The sequence below is a fragment of the Seriola dumerili genome, unplaced genomic scaffold, assembly GCF_002260705.1.
Source record: "Seriola dumerili isolate Sdu_G_001 unplaced genomic scaffold, Sdu_1.0 BDQW01000432.1, whole genome shotgun sequence".
Lineage (NCBI taxonomy): Eukaryota > Metazoa > Chordata > Actinopteri > Carangiformes > Carangidae > Seriola > Seriola dumerili.
In genome coordinates this window covers 1,605,424-1,630,656 of record NW_019174687.1, presented here as the reverse complement: position 1 = coordinate 1,630,656, position 25,233 = coordinate 1,605,424, and the positions used below count along the sequence as shown (strand labels likewise).

General features: G+C 41.6%; 1 protein-coding gene across 1 annotated transcript in view; it reads right to left on the bottom strand.

The window, feature by feature from the left end:
• Positions 1–15,557: 15,557 nt before the first annotated feature.
• The window catches only part of LOC111233943 (phospholipid phosphatase-related protein type 4-like), a 39,715-nt gene continuing 30,039 nt past the window's right edge, over positions 15,558–25,233 (bottom strand). Inside the window, exons 7-11 of the mRNA XM_022761872.1 lie at positions 23,677–23,812; positions 22,276–22,504; positions 18,963–19,578; positions 16,895–17,048; positions 15,558–16,480 (exon numbers count right to left, since the gene is read on the bottom strand). Coding sequence (XP_022617593.1) covers positions 15,558–16,480; positions 16,895–17,048; positions 18,963–19,578; positions 22,276–22,504; positions 23,677–23,812 — 2,058 coding nt within the window. The remainder of the gene's footprint in view (positions 16,481–16,894; positions 17,049–18,962; positions 19,579–22,275; positions 22,505–23,676; positions 23,813–25,233) is intronic.

Sequence of the window (25,233 nt, the reverse complement as noted above, 5' to 3'; positions counted from 1 at the left end):
AGATGTCTCTACCTACTAGAAATCTTGCCATCAATGTGAAACCCATTACCAGCACCAACGGTGGAAAGACGGCCTACACTCATTGCCTGGATACTCCTTTTTTTTTCCTGCAATGTATTATTGAATTTTTCCAGTACGTTTGGTTTTTGTTTTTTCTCCTATACAGAGGTGGAGTGTTTGTAATTTACTACAGGGGACAATTCCCCTCAGCTGATACAGTTCTTTATTCTTATCTTCACTTTGAGGACCTTACGAAACATGATCACCAGTATCCTTGTGTGACCTGGGGGGATCGTCCACCAGTGGTGATCATGTACCTCTATAAGAGGGAAGGAAGTTGTCCAGGAATGCTGTCATAGAATGGATTAACTAGAAGTTAGTTACAGACTAGATTTTGCTGAAACTGCGAGACATGATCGGTAACTCCTGCCTCAGGCAGCGAGGCCTTGGATCTGCACACTTCCAGCAGTGTGCCCGCACACATGCAAGTGCAAGGAAGAGGCAAGTAATGATTCAAGCAGAAATACAGTCTCATGAGGAGGAACAGCGGATGTCAAAAGCAGTGGAACAAGGGTCCCAGGGCCCACAATCTCATGGGCAGAGCTGTGGAGACTGGAGCCTTTCTGTATTTCCTTCCTCTTGTGATCCATGTACAACACCATTCCCTCACCAGCACATGTGCACACGTGGGGGCGGAGGGCTCTGTGGCCAAAAGGGGACATTAGCACATACTGTTCATTGTCCAGGTGTAAAACATCATTCATCAATCATTCAGGTCACTCATACACCCCTTGTTACACCAAAATGAGTGAGTATAAGCAGGATCTGAAAAAAAACCTGCTAGAAAAGGCGACTCACTGCTTTTACACTGTCAGCCCAGTTTTGCTGGAGAAGACACACACAACTGCAGGGTCAGGTGACAGGTGCAGTTAGAAAGGCAGCAGATTGTTGCGCAGGCGCCCTCTTGTGGCTAAGGTGGGCAGCTGCGTGATCAAGCACCTGGAGCTGGATTGATGCAGTAGGAGGGACTTCAGGACAGCGTACCGGATGGACACTCTGGCATCCAAGTGTTGTGAGTTGTGTACGTCTCTGACAAAAAGTGAGTAAAGCCGGATATGTGTGAGTGAACGGACAGTTCTACGGCGTTTCGCTGCCTGTTGGTGATCTGTTTGTATTGTTGCACAGAGGCTGAGCTACCAGAGCTAAAAGCAGAGTGAATGTTGGGCAGGTCGACACAAACATCAGTCAGGTCATACTACTCTACTGCAAGTGTTTACAGCTTGTTGCACTGCCCTCATGTGGCCAAAAAAAGTTTTTTTTTACAGGTTTATGGGAAATAAACGGGTTTGTCACATAAGAAAATGGGGGCCCCTTTTCATTTTGGCCCTTGGCCCTCAGAGAGTCTGTGCACACCACTGCCAGACAGTACATCATCTTCTGCAGTCAGCTTTCAGGGCTGAACACTGATTGGTTGGTCTGCTGTCCTGTATCCTACTGGATCACATGCTTCACGTCCAATGTGTGTGTGTGTCTGTGTGTGCGTGTGTGTGCTACATACTGAGCTCTCTGGCATAGTTGCCATGAATGAATGAATTTGAATTTGTACCCGGCCACAATCAAAGCTTTGTGTATGTAAACACATACACACAAAGTAACATGGACCACATGCCATAGAAAGACACACACTATGTAAACACACAGATATTACATTTCTGCTCAGAAATCGCTCTCTCTGCTCTCTATCTGTCCCACCCCCAGTCTGTCAGGTCTCTGCTCTCATCATGTTATTGCCATGGAAACTCAGTTGAGATTGCAGGTCTACAGCAGCACTGAGGAGAACAGGTAAAGACTGAAGGAGAGAGGCAGAGACAGGAGGTGAACTGTGGTAAATGGAGATACTAGACTCTGTTTCCTTTATGCTTCCAAGTCCCTTCTACAACCCTGATGCTGTAGTTCTGCTTCCAGCCACAGTGAAGGTCAACATGAGCTCAGCCTCGTGTTTCTCCCTCCCTCTAGTGATCTAGAGTGATGCACATTTCAATTACCTTTTAAGGTTAGAACTTGGCCTCATCACTGTCACTCAATATGCTCTTAACAGTCTGAATTGTTCCTAATGATACTTGCTTTCCTCTCTTCATCTTGGTGCTTTTTTCTGATTTGGAAACTTGACAAAAAATTTGCTCCATATCACTTTGGCAACAAGAAACAAGTGTTTGATTTTGAGGACTTGTGATTTAGACAGCAGGTATTCTGGCATCACGCTCATGCAGGCAGACGCAGTTAATCCGAGTTGTGTTTTAAAGTTAAATGCTTTTAAATAGGTGCAGCAAACTTCTCATCTCACTGTGCTGCAGAACAGAGATCTATCTATCTATCTATCTATCTATCTATCTATCTATCTATCTATCTATCTATCTATCTATCTTATTTAAGTGTGAGCTTGAGTGTGTATGTATCCAGAAGACACCGCACTTTAACCGGACGTTGCTACCACTAGGTGGCACACCAACCACCAATAAACAAAAGGAAAGTACAGACAACAGGTGGAGGCAAAATGGATGATGGTCAACGATGCAGCTCAGGCTGGAGTGATCTCTCTGCTGCAGACTCTGCTTGTGTTAGCAGAAACTGTGGTGTCTTCCGGATACAAGAGGCTGTGCTGCTTCCACTGTGATACAACATATGAACTGGTATTGTTTTGTAAAAAAAGGCCCATGTAGCATCAACACCATTATTACAGTAAGTTTAAAAAAAAAAAATCCACAATGTATTTTTGGAGGATAATTAAACTAATATAATATATAAACTAGTATTGTAGTACTTCCACTCAACACATTAACATCATGTTACTGAGCCCTGCACTCTTGTGTCTCTGGATGTACTTGATAAAAATCCTCTCACAAGCGTGCAGGGCATACAGTCTGTACTTTGTGGCTTTATTTCATTCTAATTTTCCTTCAGCCTAAATTAGATGGAAAGCAGTTTGCTCAAGTTTGACTTAAATGCTCATCCATGGTCAGGACTGAAAGGTTCACAGCTTTTTTGGTGAACTAATCTTTTGGTGACTTAAAAAAAGAGTTTTGTCCAGAGTTTTAGTTAAATACAACAAACACTAACATGGACTTTTGATCTCAGAACTAAGACTAAATGTGGAATTAGCTGACAAAAAATTAACATGAGTACAAACTGAGTCAGACGTGTAAACTTGATATCAAACTTTTATTTTTGTTACAGAGACACCACTGGAAAACAGGAACTTTAGGATGTCTGTCGTTTTCACTACGCTGTCGCACAGTTGTCAGTCCAAATGTAACGGTTCAGTCTATTAGTCACACGGTTCACTCATCCACACTGTAGTCATCCATCAACATAGTCCTACTGTATTAGATATTATGGCACACTGAAATAATCCAAGTCAACACTGAAGAGTGTGTTTAGTCCAGCGGTTCTGTCGTCAACACATGTCCAGTGTGTGGAGAAGGAAAAGGGAGCGGACTGTGTTTCCATGTGAAGTGTGGAGTGTTACAGTCACACAATAGATGAGATGACTCAGTCTCAGTGGCCATTTTTTACATGTGCACATCATTTGACATAAGGTCTCAGATCCCACATTTGTTACTTGAATGATAACTAGCATGCTACAAATAGCTAGCATTAGCTAGCTAACAAGAAATAAAGGAGATAAAACTGAAAAAACATCAGTCAAATTGAGATGGAAAAAAGAATTTGAGATTATGAAAACACACCAAACTCATTTAGTTTGGTGTGTAGAACCACCATAAACGCTTCTCTGACATGTTGTAAATAAACCATCAGTGAAATCAATGTACTGTAAAATGGAATACAATATGTATACATGTAAACATTGCCACTGAGAGTGACTGCACAGATACTGAACTTCATAAATACACATTGAATATAGCTTGTGATGTAATCTCTGTCACCATCACATAACATTTCCCCCCTGCTTTTTACCCTTGTCTTATGGTTTTGAAATGTGTTGATGTTTTCATGTGTCTCTCATTTCTTAATCAACTGATAGCTGCAGAGAACAACAACATTCACAGAAAACTGTCGTGACCACTGACTCATTTCTGGCAGATTTCAGCTACAGTGAAGCTGAACGGCAGAAAAGCAGTTGCAAACCAGTCAACATTCATGTAGAGGGATTAAAATGTAACGCTGACAAAATACACTTTCAAAACGGATTCATGTTTCCTGCAACTATCAGCAACTTTGACAGGTTTCTTACTGAGGTCCAACTTTCACTGTGAAAACATCTCCAGAAAATACTTAAAAACTGTACAGGACTAAAGAGGAGTTGTTGCTTTCAGGATGACCAGGTATGCATTTATACAAATAAACAATTTTAAAGAAGTCATGGATTATGAAACAATGTGTAAAAGCGAGACTATGTAACTTTTAAAGACAATTATTTGGTGTTGGATTTCCAAGCAATAAAAATAAAGTGTCAAGTTTGCCAGTCACCATAAAACATAAAAAATAAGGAGACCACAATGTTGGGGGAGACGGAGGAACCACCTCCTACCGCAGCATTGACCCTTACAAGTAGGTAGAGAAAACTGACAGAGGGTCAGAAAGCCAAAAGAGAGAAGTAACAAAAAACGAAGCAGGACATGCAGCAGCTGCACGAAGCTGCATCTGCTTTACTCAGCTGGTAACACAACTCCTAACACTGGCCTATACTGTGTATTGGTTAGTGTGCTGAAGTGGCAGTTTGGTGTGGGAATTACATCTTCCACTAACTGCTGCTTGTTGCCTAATGTTCGGAGGGTGACTGCTACAAAACCTTATCTTCTGCTGACTGGCTGGACAGTGCAATTGCTGATTTGTAGTGAGATGATGATTTTGTGTTTGTTGTGTGAGTGGTTGATAGGCTATGTGTTCTCTTGGCTGTGTGAGGTACCCTGCTTCCAGTACCTTCCACCACTCTGACACAGAGCAAGATGGCGTCCTGCAGTTAGCATTTGTGGCTGCAGAGGTCGCTGTTGCTTCTACTCAGAAGTTACAAAAAGTTACATAAAGTTATATAGTCTCGCTTTAACAAGAGTCCAAGGTTTTCACATGACAGCAGCTTTTTATAATCACTTTCTATCAAAATGTAAGTAAGTCTTATACCAAACAGATGTGAGGCCTGGATTCAATCCACTGAAACCTAGAAATGGAGTTTCAGTGTAATTACAGAAGAGACTCAGTCCTCTTGGCCATAGTGTAAAATCAGACGGCTTCAGACTTAACACTGGTGTCTGATAACATTTTGATTGTAGGTGGACTGACTGCAGGCCTCGCTGAAAATGTCTATTAGTCTATGTCACATTAACATTTCCCACGGATCAGTCTGGGCTCACATATAAGATATACTGATGAGTATAAAGATACAAATGTCTATTTACAGCAATAGAAACAGAAAACCATTACTGTTGTCGATCATTATAAACAGCTAGTAGGTCATGTCTTCAACTGATTACAAATCTGATAGGAAAAAAACAAGCAAACCTAACCCTACATCGAGTGTCAAATAAGACTTTATCATTAAATCACTTCTGTATTTTTAACTGTTCAATTAGGATCTTATTGGACTTCTTCCTCTGTCCCTTAAGATATTGAAGAAACAGTGCAGCATTGTGGAAAATACACTAATTTGTGTCCATGATAACTGTTGAAGCATGTAACAGAACTGAAAACTAAACATGTAGTCTGCTGAAGAGGTATTGGTGTCTTTTTGTATACTAGACAGAGCTGTTGCTCTCTCCTTCCAGTCTTTAGCCTAAGCTAGGCTAACCATGACTTGACTTCTGCTCTCTGTTTAATGCACAGAAGAGATTCAATCTTCCCATATTACCCCTGACAGAGAGGAAATAAGTGTATTTTCCTAAATACATAACTATTCCTTAAAATATTTCCAAGTTTGATCAAGCAATCACATTGTTCACAACCACTTCTTAGTCCTTTGTCTGAGAAAAACCAAACTGCTGTCTGTTGCACTGGTGAGTTGTTGGAGCTGATCTGTACCTGTCTGCTGTGAGGCCACAGAAAGTAATAGAAAATGAATTGAACCCCACCAGCTGCTTTATTAACTGACTTGCAGTAGAAAGTGTCTTCCTTCTTGGCCGAACTGTAAGATACAGTATACCAGCCATATGATTGTAGATGGTTTCCATGGCAATTACCAACAACTTTGACAAGCAGATATAAAAAGATCTCTTTCACATACACGGATCAAAAATATCTATATACTGTATCATATCAATAGAGATTTAATAAAAGAGAAAGACGAAATAACATTGATTACTATACATATGACAAAGGTATTAAATAGTAATCTGATCATTCACATTCAGTCTATCTGATATTTTTATGACAAACTTTCACCAGCTGGTTTTATCTATGAACATATTGGTTGTAACCAGCAGGTCATTAATTGTGTAACAATAGGTAGTATGAAGGTTAGCTATTTAGCTGCTAGCATAACAGACAATACCAACCCAGGTAGCCTACCCTTTGTATGCAAGTAAGCTAGTAAACAGTTACCCACATTTTAACTAGTTTATAACCAGTACCAGTCATGAACCCATTTCATATATGTGATAATATCAAGAGATAAAATGAAATTTGCTTGTTAAGGCCACAAACAAGTCTTGCTTGTGTGTTTCAGGGTTTACAAGCTGAAGTTAACGATGCAGCTAGCTAACAATACTGTGAGATGGACTGTAGCTTTAGCGAGTAGCTAACATCACTGTGAGATGAACTGTTGCTTTAGCAAGTAGCTAACAGCACTGTAAGATGGACTTTAGTTTTAACAAGTAGCTAACAGCGCTGAGATGGACTGTACCTTTAGCATATCACAAAAAATCAGCTCTTTAATTCAGCACCATTGCAAATTTGTATCAGTGGAGAAACTGTCCAAAATGTCTGAATATAATTTGATTTTTATGTTATATTTACTTCCATATAGCACATCATATATTACTACCAGATTTGCAGATTAAAACATCTCATTACAACACAGTCAAAAGCCGAATAACAGGACAGTTTCCTATCACTAACTCAGGTTCAGGCCCTGATTTCAGCTCGTGGGCCCTTCTTTTATGACGCTAATGATCAGGCACAGTGACATTCTGCTAGTTAAATGCTAATTGTTGGGCTCACATGACATCATGGTCACATTAAAGGGGAGTGTCGATGTAATAACTGTACTTGCAGTTTGGCATGACTCCATGTTGGTGTCCAAAAATCTGCTTGGACATGCTGTATCTCTTCTTACTCTAACTGTACTTTAGTACAGACGCAGGCCTTGTGTGATATAGTTGGGGATTCAGTCTAGTTCTCAGAGGGATTTCAAAAATCACATAATCCTCTTTCATCCAAGTTGCACTTCCCATTATTTTCAGCCACCATTAAATTAATTAAAAACATGTAGTAAAACTATGATTTTAAGTTATAGGATAACAAGAAAATAAAAATACTGAATCAGATTAGAGACATTTATCAATAACGACATAAATTATGAACATAATCATTCTCTAATGTTTTTCCAGCACTGTGACTGTTGGTTGTACACCTTTGTTAATAAGATATAATCCAAACATTTCCTTGCAAACCCAAATCATTTCCACTGCACCAACAAGGATCAGTCAGTTTTATCTTTTCCATCGAAAGAGATTTCTGTGTTGATCTTGCACACAAGACGAAGACATTCTCTTTAAAATATCTGTTTATGGGCAGCGTATTTAACTGAAGTAACACTCCACTGACCCCCTTTACACAAAACTAGTTTGCATTTCTTGTGTTTGATTAGAAACCATATTCCACATCCATTGTACCAAAATACACCTCTCTGTCCCCCAGACTGAACACGGGTGTCACTTATTTATATATGAGATTAATTCTTTTTACTGTATCACAGTATTTATGTTAAACACAGTCTAACTATTTTAGAAAATAGAATAAGAAGAAAGTCCCTCAGGAAAATGAGCATCCAGGCTGTGCCTCTTCATCTCTCTCCTCTCTCCTCCTGTGAAAACCATCTACTGCCCCTTCGATCCTGCTCAACACCTGCTATTACAATTTATCATTATTATTATTACTTTACATCACTATGTGGAACTTGAATTGTTTTCCTTCCTCCTGCTCTCTCTAACTCCATCTCTCTCTATCTTATCCCAACCAGCTGAGGCAGAAGGCTGCCCGACATGATCCTGGTTCTGCTCTAGGTTCCGCCTCTTAAAGGAAGTTTTTCTTTCCACTCTCACCATCATGGCTGTCTGTAATCAATGTTACAAAGAGTACGGTTGAGACCTGCTCTACATTAAAAGAGGTTGCTGTAGCATGGCACATAACTCCATCATGAAATACAGCAATTGCAACCACAACACCATGTCACTTCCTGCCTTTTGCCCATTGTCAGAGACATTATAGAAAGAGACAAACCTCTTGAAGAATCTTGAATTGAAAAGTTAGTAACGCAAAAGACAGTGGCTGTATGACACGTATCCCTCCTCTCCCCCCAGTACACAAATTGTCTGCTTTATAACAGCTGAGCAGAAACACCAAGCCGTTTGTGTTGCTGCACTGACGCAACCTCATGTGTTTAGACAGTTTCCTTTTTTATTCTTTTAAACAGTAAAATCACAGTCAGAACGTAGCATCTTGTTGTCTTTGTTCTTATTCTTCAAGTCTCATAGTCCTTGAGCCAGCCCGGTGGGTCGTGTGCTCTGGCAGGATGGCTTATGGTTTCTTGAGCAGTTCCAGGCTCAACTGTTCTTTCAGTGCTAAGGGTTTGGGAAGTCTACAAATGGGAAGCAGGCTGTGTTTCTCCACCATCCAGGATGTAGGTGCTAGGACCCAGCTGCTTTCTGATTATGATGGGTACAGAGAATTTCTGATACCCCTTTGGCCCATAATGGTTTACGCACACCCACTCTGTCCCCTTCTGTGTATGAAGGAGTGCAAGGCCCCCATTTTGTGTCACAGTACTGGGTTAGTGAAGGGGCACCCTGCTACGCACCTTATTATCATGTCCTGTCACCATCGGAGGAGGAAGAACATTGACCTTAGTTCTTATCTTGCTGCCATGCATCAGTTCAAACGGTAATATGCTGGTCATGGTGTGCAGTGTAGCATGATATGCTTGGAGGAAATCTGTTGTTGAAGCTTTCCATGGTTTGTTTTGGAGGATTTCAGTTTAGATGCAAACTTTGAGGATTCTGAACCTCAATTGCACCATTGGCAGATAGATGGTACACAGTGGAGGGGATATGAGCCATACCCCTTTCCTTGAGGAACGAGGAGAATGCAGCAGCTGTAAATAGTGGTCCATTATGAGTGACCAAGAACTCCAGGTCTGTATACACTGCTGAGGAATTCAAGTACTGTTTCAGGTGTGACAGATGATGTGAATGCAACTTCTGCCACTCTCAGTAGTAATCAGTGAAAGCAATTGCAAACCTGCATGTTGCAGTGTCACTGGGTCTCAGATAGAGGTACAGGCGGCTGTGGTGCCTCAAAAACCTTTGCATCCATACCAGGAAACCAGTGCAGATAGAACAAGCATTGTTTTCTGTCCACTATACCCTGATGGCCTTCATGTGCTAGAGCAAAGAGACAAGCACAACAAAGTGCGACCCACGAAAAACACCAAACTGAATTTCACACAGTTCATGCCTTATCTTTACGTCAAGGCTGCAGCACTGGCTTCACAGCTTTGACATGAAGAGGCAAGCTCAGGGCAGGAGGAGGAAGCACCTTCAAACTCACCCACAGACTCTGAGACCGAGGCCATCGACAGCAAAGCCACTAGCTCAGGTGCTGTATCCATGGTGAAAGGGGGGTTGGGTGCAGCAATCTGCTGTGTGATTCCATGATCCAGCACCATACACAACATCACAAGTGAAACAGAGAAGACCATCGTGCATCCATACACGAGTGTTGTAAGGGCCTGATGGGCGGTAAACAGTGTCCTCCATTTCTCCACTGCCCAGACACATACAAGAGCCTCTTTCTCAACTGCTGTCAGTGTCCTAGATGCAAACGCCACCGTGCATCCCATGTGATCCAGATGCAACTGAGAGGATACGGCACCCAGACCCAGAAGTAGATGCTTCCCTCCAAATTACAGTTGGAAAGTGTGGGTTGAATAAGGCCAGCCCAGGTGTGTCCACAAGCAGCTGCGTCACACTAAAGAAGCAGCTCTGAGCCTCATCATTCAAATGTAGCTTCTTGATGCAGGCATCCACTACTATAGGACAGTTAGGTATGAATTTTCCATACCAAGCTTACCGAGGAACAAACATTGGGCTGGCAGCATCTTTGGGAGAATGGGCCAGTGTAATGTCTTGCAAGCACTCTGTGTCAGGCTTACTGCCATTTGCTGGACCTTAAGGAACCTTAAGCTCAAGCAGTGAAGTAATAACAACACGGTAATTCTCCAACATCCTCACCTATGTTTTGAGAGGAAAGGTCTGGAAATGGTGCATCCACCACCTTCATCACTTACAACATACACAGGTCCTTCTCATTGTCTTAAATGTAATCACGGATCTGTATGAAAACATTAAATGACTTATGAAAATATTATATTTACAGTTCTTCATATTTACTTATAATATTAGCACATCTGTATCCTGCCATTCAAAAGTTGAGAAAGTATCTGAAAAGGGTTTGGGCAGGTTAAGCAGCTTTGGTTAAGGGGTGGACTATTAAATTAAATGGCTAAATAAAGACTTTCTGTTTATGAACTTTACTAAAAATATAACTGCAAGCGACAACATAATGGTTGTAACACTTTGTGGTCAAAAGAAGGAAGCAGCTCAATCACTCAAAATTAAAGCAGCGAGCAGCAACGAGCCACTTTCAGGCCAAAGTCACTTCACCTAATTTGATTGATACCTATCGCACACTTGTTTCATCATCAAAAAGCCTAAAGCAATTCAATATTGCACACTCAAGGTTCCGCCATTTGCCCCCCCTTCATTGGATGTGAATGTAACTCAGCCGTGTGTCCAGGGGATGGATGTCTCCTGTGAGGTAAATCAGGATTGCTCAAAGTCTTAAGACATGTACCAAGATTTACAAGATCAAATGTTTCGAATTACGGCCAATATTCTCTAAGCTCCGCCCTTTGTGAAAACATTTTGGTCGATGGCAGCCATGTTTTTGGACCAATCTTGCTCATCTACAATACAAAAATGTATCTCTGGCCATCAAGGCTCCACACCAAATCTGATATTGATAAAGCCAAAATCAAAAAAAATACTAGCATTTTTTGTTTTGACATCATGCGCATTAACAACAAATTCATGATGGTGGACTTCTGTTGAGCTGGACTTGTGTCTCAAAGGATCTGAAAGATGATGAACTATGCCTGGGCAGGGCGAAGCCAGAGGAAACTCTGGTGGAGGCCCGTAGAGGTCCTGATGTGGTTGTCCGACTGGGGCATAGAGTCAAACGACATTGTTGCTTGGAAAATTATGAACTGCTCTGTCCTAGCTGAAGGGTTGTTGAACATTCAGCACTGGTCCCACATAGACTGTTATTTGATATTCAGGTATTTGTTAGACTGGACAAGCACAATGGATTGTCCTTAGTGACATACATAAACCTTGTACAAATAAAACCACAGCTGGTCCTTGAATTGAAGTGACTTTGCTGCTATAATCAATAAAACCCATAGACTTTGGGACGAGGGAAACCGGGAGTGCAAACTGCTAACTCATTTACGGGTTTTAGGACTCATTCCTGCAACACTCATTGACAGGTAACCCTCCACAGCCTCACACCACTGCACATTCACTCCAGCTACTGCCTCTTCTCTACAAACATCCTGCTGACATTAACAGCACAGAACGAGAGCATGCACAGAAACCTTCTTGAATCCTGTTCATCAGACACAGTCCATGTTCCTGGTTAACAAATAACGGTACTTCCTTCCTCCATCTTATTTAAGCATGTCCACTCTTCATTGTTCGCTAGAAAACAAATACCAACACATGTAAAAGGGTTGAGAGAAATTAAAAATCATCTGTCACATTCAACCATTTTCTCTTGATATATCAGCCTGTTTCATTAAAATACTGTACTCCCTATAATAAATGTTACAATGAAAACATGTCAACATACTGGTAGCTTTACAAGGCAATTAGCAGCATCATCATCATCTCCAGCAACATCATCCCTGTTATCTTCACCGTGGCTCCGCACCTACAACTGCAATAAGCAAAGCGACATCTGACCAGAAATGGGCGCTTGTACACAGCAACAGCCATAATATCGACTGTGTTGTGTTATCATCTGGGCACCGTCATTTAGCTGCAATAATTGTGCTTCATTAAATTCTACGTGATCCGAACGTGAGGATCGTTGTGTTCTCAGGCAGCTTTCTGAAAGTCTGCGTTAACAGTATATGTATGTGACTAGCCCACAGCCACATGACTTCTCTTCTGATGGCACTTGGGCACTAAGTTAAACAAAGAATGTAAACACTGGGCTAAGAAAAGGATAAATAATGTCTGCTGAAGAGTCCATATGCTGTGTTGTGTCTGATAATTGGTCAATTATAAAAATTTTAGATTTTTTTTTCTCCTCCAACATCACTGGAGTGGAAATGTAAGAATGTTTAATACCTGATGAATTCAGCCACACATGCAAAATACTACTATAGCAAAGGTAGTGGGAATTTTACGACAGTACAGTGGAGTGTAAGAGCAATAGAGCCACTGTTAATGGAGAAAATGATTTTGAAGATAAATTGAGAAAAAAAAGAATCACTCTAATCAATCATTATAAGAGGAATTATTATACAAGGAAAAAGTTATAATTGTACATGAATTAAGTTGTAATTTCATGAAAATTTAACATTCAAGTAAAGTTGAAATTTAACAAGTCACAATGTTATAAAAATTAAGTTGAAAAAAAGTATGATTGTGTCATAAAAAATGTAAAATTATTAATATTTTTATATTAACATTCTCTTGTAGCGAATAGGTGTATAGTTGGATATTGTCTGAATTTAAATTTAACTTTTAAAAAGTGTAACTTGCTTTGGTTTTCAAAGGAGTGGTTTACAGAATTTTTCTTTTCTTTTTTGCTGGGCAGCTTAAATTGATAAGAATGTAGGCAGCCTGAGCCTGTTCAATCACTAATTAATACATAGACTGTTGCCTTTGTTTTTTTGCTGTTTATATTGTTTATATTAACTGTATTATGTGTAATGACTGAATAAAGAATACTTCAAACTACTTCAATTTTATTGATTATGATTCTGGTTCTTATCAATTCCCCGTTTTTGATTCCAAAAAGTAAAAAAAAAAATAGTTCAAATTTGTACATAACAAAAATATCTTTACTTTTAAGTATTAACTGAACATTTAAAAAGTAAATAGTATTTATTTACTATAATTTACTACAATAAAAATGGATGTTCCATAGACATGTGGATTAAAAGTATTTAATAGATAGAGATCAATATAGAGCACTTTATTAACCTGATTATGTTTTTACGGGTACCTCGTTCTTTTCATTTTGGAACTGCTTCCAATTTTGAACCGACCTCTGGTTCCTAACCTTAAATAGGTGAGGGTCATTGAGGAGCAGATGATAAAAATATGCATCTTATTATCAGAGAATTTAGAAAAAATAAAGATACTAGACTGAACATTTTGTTGTTCTCAAAACATAACCACATTTCTAGCATTTCTTGAAATACTGTTTTTTCGTAATGATTTTTTCTTGAAATGGGATGACTTTCTTTCTTAACTATGACTTGATTCTTTTTTCTTGCGACGCTTTGACTTTTTTCTTGTAAGATTATACTATCTGTAATATTATAGAATCTTTTTGGAAAGATGTGATGCTTCCTTCCTTCCTTAAATCACACAAATAAAAAAAGCTATTGCATTATAAATTCTTGTAAAATTACACTTTATTCTTGTAATATTTAACTTATTACTTTTTGAACATAAAATAGTGTACTGTATTGTAAAAATTACACTTTACCATCTGTTATTTGTTTCATATTTTTCCTTCTTCAAAATGGAAACTTTCTCTGTGTACTGTGTAAAATTATGTCTATATTCTTGTAATATTGTCCTTCCATACATCCATGCCATATGCTTTGAGTAGCTGGAACCAAGCTCTGACATTTGGCGAGAGGCAGGTTACAGGTGATGCACAGGTCACCAGTCTATCACATATCAGGCAAACAGCTGTAATATTTTACCTTTATTGGTAAAAAACATTTTATTATCTAATATTTTGCCCTTTTTGTAATGTTGCAACTATTCTCATCAAATAATATGAACTTGTTCAGCTGCTTTACCTGATAACAGCAATTTTTTTTCTCAAAATATCTCAACTGTATTCCTGAAATATTAGATTAGATTTTTTCTCAACAGTGGCCTGAATACTGCATCAGAATTACACCCATACTTCTGTGAGACAAGATGAGCTGGTGAAATAAACCAAAAACTTTCATATGACTCACATGCTGCATGTGTCAGTGTACAGTACAGCTACTAAACAGTAAGGATAATTTGATTACTGCACATCATTAAAACACAGCATGTTAGAAATAGAGCGCTTGTTGTAGCATATTGAAGCACAATGTATGTCCCAACACAAACACATTACCACCATGAAAATAAGAGATACTGTTATTGCCCCTTATAGCCCAGACACAATTAAGACTGTGGGTTTCATTTCCACTCTCATATGTACAAACACAGCACAGTTATGGGCTTTGAATGCAGTTTCCATCTAATGGCATGTGGTTACACTAGAAAAGTTTATATAACAATACGTTACCTGTGTTGGACAACAGGATGAGAGCTGAGAATATATGTAGAATGTTAGTGATAGAAATGTAATCCCGTTCGTGGCTGACCTGGGGTCAGAGGAGAAGGGGAGCACAGTCATTAAGCTGAATCCATCCTCGCTGGCAGGGAGCTGAGGGGCAGACTGAGGAGGCTGGAGTCTCCACTTCTGAGCGTGTCAAAGGATCAGCAGTTTATTTAGCCCATTATCCTCGTGCCCATGAAGAAGGGCACTCGATTTTTTACATATACAAAAAACTGTCTGCTGCTTTATCCAGCAGTCCAACGTAAATAAATAAATAAAAAAAACAGGAAAAATGTTGAATCGAACTCGCTCCCGGACTATAGTCCTTTCTTATTGCCCTGCTGGACTAATTGTGTTTGTACTTTCTATGGCTTGTGAACCAAAGTGGATCTTGACCTATTGCCATAGGTTTTTATAAGCCTACAGTACATCGCCTAGCAAGACACAACATTTACTCAGTTTGGTACTAAACCAGCTGGAGAGCTGGCAGGAACACAGTTGGCCATTTAGAGTGATCTGACTGGCTAGGTGAGAGGTTGTGGGTGGGACTAAGGAGTTTTTGGCCGACCCTGGGTGGGGAACAGCTTTAACACAATTTCCAGTCCAAACTTCTCCACTGCATTGTTTTGTATTGGTCGAGTAGGACAAATTTTTATCATGGGTGTTATCATGGGTGTAGATCGATGAACTCAGTACGGAGCGTGTCATTCTTTATAGGCCAACCCCAGAGTAGGAGGTGGAGTGTGAGTCAGGATGGGGCGGGGTAAGGTAGGGGGAGGGGTAGGGCCGGGACGGCCATACATCCCCTGCAGCTGCCTGTTGGGGTGGTTGGGGTGGCTGGGGTGGATGGGGTGTTCCTGAAAATTTCTCAGGTTTTCATGGAAGCGGCTGCTGCTCTCGTTGTCGAGGTTGCTGTCGTCACAGATGCGGTGGTTGTTATGGAGGTCCGGTGTGGGCCCTCGATCGGGGATGTGCACCATGTTGGAGCCGCTCTTCCTCCTCAGGGTGGACTCCCGGCTTGACGACGCCACAGACTGGCAGTCGGAGCCGCCGTCGCTGCTGGCGGCTGTCCCTTCCACCGGGGTGACCCTGATCGTGGTGATCGCCTGAGGGTGGGGGTGGAAAGGAGGGGCAAAGGTGGCAGTGGGGGTGAATGGCATGTTGGAGTTGCTTGAAATGGGGTTATAGTTGGGGTGAGCGTTGTTAAAGTTGGGGATATTAGGGTTGTTGGGATGAAAGTTGGGGTGCTGGAAGTTGTTGGGGTTATTTGGATGTAAGGGGTGCACAGGGTGTACAACATGTGGGTGGTTTGTATATACACCTCCTCCTCCCCCCATTCCTCCCATCCCTCCATCTCCTCCCCCTTCACTCTCAGTTTCAGTCCCTGTCACACTCCTCCGTCCATCCACTGACCCCCCATCCCTCAGCGAATCACAGCTGTCCGTGTGTCTGTTCAGGTCATTGAGGGTGAAGGCCGACTGTCGCAGAGACGCTCGTTGTTCCGGAGGTTTCCATCGCCAGGAGCCACTGCCGTCGGTGCTGGGAGGTTTCACCACTGGCTTGTTTGATCTGGACTCTGGGTGGGCTTCAACACGGACTATACTGCCAGTTCTCTCCAAACCTCCTCCTGAAAGAACAAGACCAATGACTAATTATCTTCTGAACTGACAATAATCATCTTCCATGATGTGCCACTAAGCAGCAGAGTCACTGAGTCTAATGCTGGGAACAAAGTATAGAACTAAGACAGCTTCTTTTCCAACCTCCAGTCTTTGTGTGAAGCTTAAATAAATACTCCTACATGTGGAACAGAGCTGGAGGCACAGAGTAAAACAGATATCCATCAGTTATCTGAAATTCACAGGAAAAACACACTCTGGAAACACATTTCACTCATCATATGTCTTGTATTGTATATACAAACATCATATGGACGTTAACAAGGTTAAAAACTTGGATTTCATCAGAGGGGTCTTTATCTGTGTATGTACATATACTACATGGATCTTATTCAGTATATATCTCTGTTAGTAATACAGACCTCCTCCCACTGCTCCGGTGGTGGAGGCGGGCGGCGATGGGTCCTGGTCCATCAGGGCTCGGTATCTGATGGATCCAGTGCAGCTGACAGTGCTGCCACCGTCCTCCGAGCGGGGAGAGTAAAGCAGACCCTGCTGTTTGGATAAGGCTATAACCTGGAAGAGGAGAAAAACTGGAACATGTGAGCATTGCTAAATCACAATCAGCTAACCTGCTCCTCTGTAGGTGAAGAACTGCTACTGCAACTGAAAACCTTTGAGCAGAAAGTCCACAAAACACATCACCTGTATTGAAACGAAACAATTTTACAGTGATTGTAATAACTTCCTGCTCATATCACATAACTAACTGTTGAATGAGCTTTTTAAGTACATTGACTCTAAGAGTTCAAAGATCTAGTAACATTTTGAGAAAGCTAAAAGTTCCTGGTTTTCTTGCACCACTTCAAAAAAAAAAAAAAAAGCTAGCAAGTCCATGTGTCCATTCATGTAGCCATGTAAACGCCTTTTTAAGATCTTCCTCAGTGCTGTGTTACACTGCTACACAGATTTTAATGCATTTCTGTTTCTGGTTTGAGCATTGTGCTGTCTAGAAATTGTAATTCTGTGAAGTTCATTACTGCTTTGCAATGCCTTTGTATTGTATTGTATTGTTGGTTTATAAAATGTTCGATAAAGTTAGTTTAAGCACATCACATCCTGTTAGGTAGCGCATCACTTCCTGTCAGTCAGACGAGGGAAATGTCAGTAACGCAAGGAAGCCACATGCGTTAGTTCATACGAGGATCCATTCACATCTACATGCAAGTACTGATGAATCAATATCGTAAGTTGTATTTGATTAATCAATCAAATGCAACTAGTGTATAATTCATGCCTCTGCAAAACTAATTCAAGCACAATTCTACATTCTATTATCCTGCAGTTTTCCCTCCATGTCAGTGTGAAAGAGTCACTAAGTGTTTCCTCAGCTACAACCACGACTCTTTTCTTCATTCTGAGTGGAGTTTAGCTTCATGTTTAGTCTGTGGGTCTTACAGCCTTATGAGAACACTCAAAGCATTAAAGTCTTTTCAAATCATTTTTTATCGCTGCAGTGTTCCAGCCTGGACTGACGGTCTGACAGACTGACGTAAGAGTGAAACAGAAATTAAACAAACAGAAGGAAAAATACATTAAACTGTGTTTTATCTTAAGAAAGTTAGCACATACAGAAAATAAGCTCAAAATTATTAGACATTTAAATTCATTAACAAACCTCGCTGCCTCTGGACTAGAGCTAAACTCCTGATATAACCTACTCTCCCTGTTCGTCCTCATCACTGAGCTGTCTTACACTTTCTGATGTTTACTCCTTTTTACTGCACTTTACCTTTGTTACATAGATTCAATGTTTTTCAAAATAAACTTCTGTGTTCACAGTAAAAAAAACATAGAAGAACTAGAGATGCACTGATCGATTGGCTATTGATCAGAAAAGGCCAGTTGTTAGTGTGACTGGCCAATCAGTCGAGTGGCTGGTTGCAGTTTCAGGACTTTCAGGACCACATTTCTAGGACGCTAGTTTTTTGTGACACTACCACTGAACCGGAAACACGATGAAAACTGCCAAGAAAACCCAAGAACATCGAAATTAGTGCATCTCTAATAACAACAATATAACAAATGCATTACAAACACATGTGAACCACACTGTACATTGGGGTCATTTACCATCACTATGCATTATGGGAGAAAAACACCTAAACGAATAATTGTGCTTGAATATGCTCTGTACGCTCTAGTTTTGGTCTCAGCTCTGGAGTCTCAGTCTCAGACAACTGAGCAAACTCCATCAGCTGATGAAGGTTGTGGACTGTGGTTAAAGGCTCCACAAATAGCAACCCTCAGTTAAGATTATTGTGCTGGTCTAAATAAACTCCCTGTCCTCTGTCCTCTGTTCTCTTTCTTCAGACACAGTGAACCACCAGATCTGACCGGTCACTCTCACTGAGCCAATCACAGGGCTTCCTCAAGGCTCTGTCCTAGGGCTGTGTGACTTTAAGTGGGTAAAGAAAAAGAAAGATGAACCTGCATGAGCCGCGGCTGTCCTCCAGCACTGAGGGGCCTGCAGGGGATGGTGGTCTTCTCAGCCACTCTCAGCCACTTCTCCCTCACTGACCCACCCCCATCCATAATGCTGTCCTCTGACTCACTCTCCTGGTCCTTGCTGGTGGGGTTCTCCTCCTCAGGGATATGAACCAGCTGGGAGGATCCTGGCCGGGATTGGATAGACACTCTGGCCCCGCCAGCCAATCCAGTGCTGCCATTATGAGCCATGTGATTATGATTGGCCATAGGAACAGAGCTAGCTGCTAACTTCATGTATTGAGCTGGGATGTGGGCCCCGGCACGCAGCTCTGCCTCCTGGGCACTCATTGAAGGCGGGTGAATTCCACCGCGGAGCTCTGCCTCCAAGCCCATGGCGGAGGGTTCGGAGGAGCAGCGCAGCTCCATGTTCCTCTGGGGAGAAGAGGAGGAGGCTGGTCTTATCCCATCCATCACCTGCAGGGACAGCTTCCTGTTGTCGTTCTTATTCTTCCACTGGCTGAGCAGCTGCTTGGATCGAGTGGAGTCCATCGAGGCGTGGATGGAGGCATGACGGCGAGGAATGCGACCCTCGTCCAATGAGGAGCCTCCGTGGGACCTGGAGGAAGAGGGAAAGAAAATGTATGAATGAGACACAAAATATTTTCTTCATGCAGATCAGTGAGCCAGTATACTAACCACAGAAATCTCATTAGATAGAATCACAACAGGGGATTAGCATGGAGCCCGGCAGGAGTCGATAAACTGCTGTCTCAGATTAATAAACTGACTGTACAAACCTCTGATTTGTGCTCTGAGATTAAGTAATTGTATTCTCAAATTAATCAGTTGTGCACACAAATTGGTAATTTGAGGTCTTGACAAAATCCAAGACAACACTCTGTTTCCCTTTGATTCATTAAACATGGTAAATGTTGTTAAAGTTATGTTATGGTTAATTCTGTGCATTAATAATTCATTTTGAGAGCAAAGAGGTTTTTTTCAGTTTCCTGTGAAAAGAAACAACCACGCTGTCCATCTGTATGTGTTGTAGTTTGTTACTGTCTGTGCAGAGCCAGCAGCTAACACTTATCATTAGCTCTATTCTGGTGAATCAGTGCAGCTCAGTGCATTCATGCTGAATGACATGTGGCAGTTTTAAGGACAGTCACACAAACTGGGATCTGGACTTCATCATCAGTCATGACGGATCACATCACCTCCTGCAGTCTCTTTCAGAAACAGATCAGAACATATATAACACGCCCTTACTTCATTTTATCCTTATAAACATTTATGTTTAATTGTGCCATAATCAGTGAGTGAATTCTTGAGTTATGGCCAAAAATGTGTTTTATGAGGTCACAATGACCTTGACCTTTGACCTATGACCACCAAAGTTGAATCAATTCATCCTTCAGGCCAGGTGAATGTTTGTAGCAAAATTGGAGAAATTCCCTCAAGGTGTTACTGAGATATGAGCATGAGACGACATACAATCTGACAACCTGACGTCTCTGGTCCTGACTGAGACATAAAATAATAATGAGATGAGGATCCAAACAGAACCACAGAGACCACATGATCTGGGCATACACCCACCAACACCTGGCATTTCCTCATGAAAGCAACCTCAGCAACTCTCATTTTTTGTGTGATGGCAAATAGTTAACACCAGAACAATTCAATCATTAATCAATTAATGATTTCTGTCACGCCTCTTAGACCCTGTTTCTTTAAACTGGGAGCAGTCACTTCTGTGTTGAGCTGAGCTCCAGGAGAACAACCCCGCGTGTGATTCCTGCTTTGGAGTGGTTTTCTCAGTAACACCCACACAGACCTTCGTGCTTCTTCCTCAGATAAACACGCACTTCTCTCAGTGTTTCTACCTCAGACTGAGGGGACAGGGGGAAGAAGAAGAAGAATGGAGCTTTTTATATTTCAATAAAAATGCATCAGTCAGACAATCAACTGTTAGCCATATGATTATTTAAACATATGTATCACAGATTATTATGTAAATAATTGATAAATGGTTGAATCATGTAGATTAATTGAGCTGTTTCTGTGGTAGTCCCTCTAGTCCCTCAGACACTGTGTGGGATACTGCTGCTGAATGAACAGACTCACGATTATCATCCGTTAGGTTTTCATGTGCTCGTACCCTGAGGCACATGATTCCTCTTCTGTTTTACTATTCTCCTCTAAAACATTCACATAAACTCATCAAGAAGTTAGTGAACTTCTCCTGCAGCACATTCCCAGGCTCCACTCTGTTCATCTGCTCTCTGCCTCCCACATACACACATTTTCACTTCAATAGTTGTCATTTAACCACTTCTGAAAAACCCTCTCATGCCTCCAGCTCTTTTACAGGTCAAGAGACTGGCTGATGTTTAGCTCGTGTTAGCTAACCTAACACTACGTAGCCATAGCCAAAGCTACATCCAATGACAGCCCAAGGCTACGTCCACACTACTATGTTTTAGTTTTAAAATTCTCTGTTGCTACGTTGTCCGAGTGTCCACACCAGCACACACCTTTGGAATCGATGACGTAGACACCCACGGTCTCTCCTGATTGGCTCTCATCAGCCTGGACTACCAGTGGTGAATACAACATGATAATGAATTACAGTGTTACTGACCTTGTTGTCTTTGCTAGCAGCTGTTGTTCACTTACATTCTGTATTTTAATGCTACAACGTTTTGAGGTGTGATAGTTTGAACGGAGATCGTTTCTGATACGGAGCTATGACAGTCGCCCGGACAAAGACTGTCTTCGTTTGAAAACGCCATTTTAAAATGAAGATGTTTTGGTTTAGACACAGCCCAACAGTGATCAGGAGAGTGTCTTAGTTGTCTCTTGCAACAACATCAAAAAAGTAAGATTTAAGATTCACATTAAAAACATTCTGCTCTGAGAAAGAAGAGAAAGAGTTACTCTGCCTGTTACTAGACTCAGCGTTACACAAATGACCTGCCAGATAAATCTTATGTTGGCTTCAGATCTGCTTGAACAGGCCTCTGGCTGCTTCTTCAAGTGTAGGTCCCTCCATGCTGAAACAATTAGTAGCTAGCTAGGCCAGCTACTAATTAACTGATATTAGTATTAGATTTTAATATCGGGAACTGACATTCTGGTATGTCCCAGAAAAATCAGTGTCTGAGTTTTTAAACATGTACAGAAAGAATAATGATCTATTTAATTCCTGAGGCAGTTTTTGCAGTTTACAACTTTGTTATTACTGGGATTACATTTAACATTTGATTAGCATGTGACAGTTAAACATGATGTATTATGGGTAAGCTTCTACCTTGGCAGTGTGCTGCTGCTGAAGGTCATCATGTTGTCACGGTTGCCTAGGGGACTAGATGGAGTTATCACCTCCACCTCAGCACTAGCTCTCTTCAGGTTGGTGAGAGAGGGCTCTCGATAGGAGGAGCTCCGTGTCAGGATGGGCCCCGTTTGGTCAGGGGACAAGACGTGGGAGGAGGTCCTGGTGATAATGGGCTCTGGTTGGCTTGGAGCCAGGGTGTGGTGGCCTATCAGAGGAGGAAAAGGAGAGGTCAAACTGTCAAATTAAAAAAGGGAGTGATGAAGATCAGTTACTTATTCAAAGTGGTTTATTACTAAAAATGAACAACAAAGAGTCAAAACATGAAGATCAGACATCAGACCAGCAGAACTGAGCAGGAGGTTCCAAGACAAGAGCTCAGTGGATCAACGTGTCCACACTACTACCTTTTAGTTTTACAACGCATCACTTTTGTTACGTTTCTTAAAGACTTTCTGAAATGCTGCTGCACCTGTTTTATTCTGAAAACTCTGGGTTTGAAACTGAGACATTTGGAATCGATGACGTAGACTCCCACGGTCTCTCCTGATTGGCTCTCATCAGCCTGGACTACCAGTGGTGAATACAACATGATAATGAATTACAGTGTTACTGACCTTGTTGTCTTTGCTAGCCGCTGCTGTTCACTTACATTCTGCATTTTAACACTGCAGCTGTCTTTGTTGTTCCTCGTTAAGAGGATTTTGTGCGACTAATCAACTGCAGAGTAGACAACCTGCTTCCTGTTTACACCGGCTCACCGGTCATATATGTATGTCTTTTTGGCGTGTTAGTCTGGACAGAGATTATTTCTGATATGGAGCTAAAACATTTGTGTGGACAGAGATCGTTTTTAAAATGAAAACGTAGTAGTGTGGACATAGCCAGAGACTACAGCTACACTACTGTAGAGTGTATATAATGTAACAGAACAGATAATATAATCTGATAAATAAAGGTAGGTTCCACAAATTACAGCATCTGATATAAGCAATTGGGTAAGACTCTAAAGCAATGCTAATGGAGGCTATTTGACATGTACTGCATGTTCAATTTGTGACAGACACCCAGTTTTTTTTAAGTTGAGTCAGAAAGAATGATCATCATGTTTTACCCCTGTCAATTAAGACATTTATAATTTTACATCTTGTCCTCTGTGCTCAGCTGGTTTCAGATGAATTCCCCTGATTTTGTTGTTATTGCATTTCACCTTGTTCAAAGTCCCTGCGCTGCTGGAACAGTGTGACTGGAACTGGAACTGAGTAAAGCAGACACACAAGATCCGCTGGTAATTATAGAATTAGGTTTATTTGTGTGTTGCATTTTTCATGGAAGTGTATTCTGGTAGATGACATGTCAGGGTGAGGAAGCTGGTTTTACCTTGGTGGCTGTTGCTAACTGCTGCTTGGCTGACATTGGGCAGGGAGGAGAGGGGGGGCTCTCTCAGGATGGGGGGAGATGGTCGACTTCTAGACCGATCTTCACTAGGCTGGAAATTCCCCACTGCATACACACCCTGCATACAAACACACACACACACACACACACACACACACACACACACACACACACACACACACACACAGAGAGACACAGAAGGGCATGCTGCAAAGACAGAAGAATAAAACAGAGACAAATCCAGTTTCAGGAGGCAGCCATGTCACCAAATGGTACTGCATTTGGTTCCCTGCAGGATGGAATTTAAATCATTATTTATCATCTGTAATCATAAGAGCGAATGATGTACAGATGGCCACTGACATTAAGACACTATCACAATGGCAGCAACACAGGCAGGAATCCAAACCAAGACATGCCGATGTGGTGCAGGTGCCATAATATGAAAGAAATCAGGTTCCGAAGCAGATGAGATGACAAGCTGGCAAACAGGAACACTGCAGGAAAAACACACACTGGAGCAGGATCACAAGGGAAACACAAGAGAACACGAGCTGGAACAAAAGCAGGCGATCTGACGAGGAGCACAGGAAGTGAACTGGTATAAGTAGAGCGAACCTGGTTGGGGAATGAGGTGCAGGTGGGGAGAGCTGAGGTGAGGAGTGGGAACAGATGTGGGGATGGGTGGGGCAGTCAGGTGATGAGAGAAGGAGGTGGAACAGGAGGAATTGGTGCAGCGTTAGCATTGTACCGGACCGTAGAGGGANGGATGGGTGGGGCAGTCAGGTGATGAGAGAAGGAGGTGGAGCATTGTACCGGACCGTCGCGGTGAAGAGGGAGATGAGCCGAAAACACAGTTTAAGTGCAGTTTGAGGTGTTTGTACACCTCCACATGTATTTGTTTCTCAGCCATAGTTTCTAACGACTCAAGATAGGAGGTTTATAAAATAAGATGCATTGTTATACATTAACCTACCTACCAGCATAAGAATCCGCCTCGACCAGGTATAACATTAAAGTTTTGCTTGCAATTTAAAGGTTCTGCAAATGAGATTTTCAATGACAATACAGCACCAAACAACTATTTTCTACAGATATATTGGAGTAAAGGCGTCTCGGGCAGAGAACCAAGCCACACAGGTGAAAGTACTTTGCCAGAATTTGCCAGATCAGAGCACAGGTGGACTGGACATGGGGACTTCCACCTGGTGGTAGACCTTCAAAACATCCATAAAGTTTTTCCGTGTTTTCCGTGTCCATCAGTGCCATACGGGCAGCTGGTGCCAGTGGATCAGTCCGACCGTGGAGCCAATACTGGTCTGGTTTCACCTAGATGGAAAGACCTATGAGCTGCTTAAGAGCTCCAGCTTGACTCAGAACTGGCTTTTCTTCTCCTTGATTGGTACGGGCAGCTTGTGGCTGAACGGAGGCCGGATGTGTGATCTCAGACCAAAGAGCGAATGCTTTGGTCTGAAACGTTGTCTAGTGACGATCCCTAACAGAATTGAATGGTTCAGTGATAATAATCCTGTAACACAA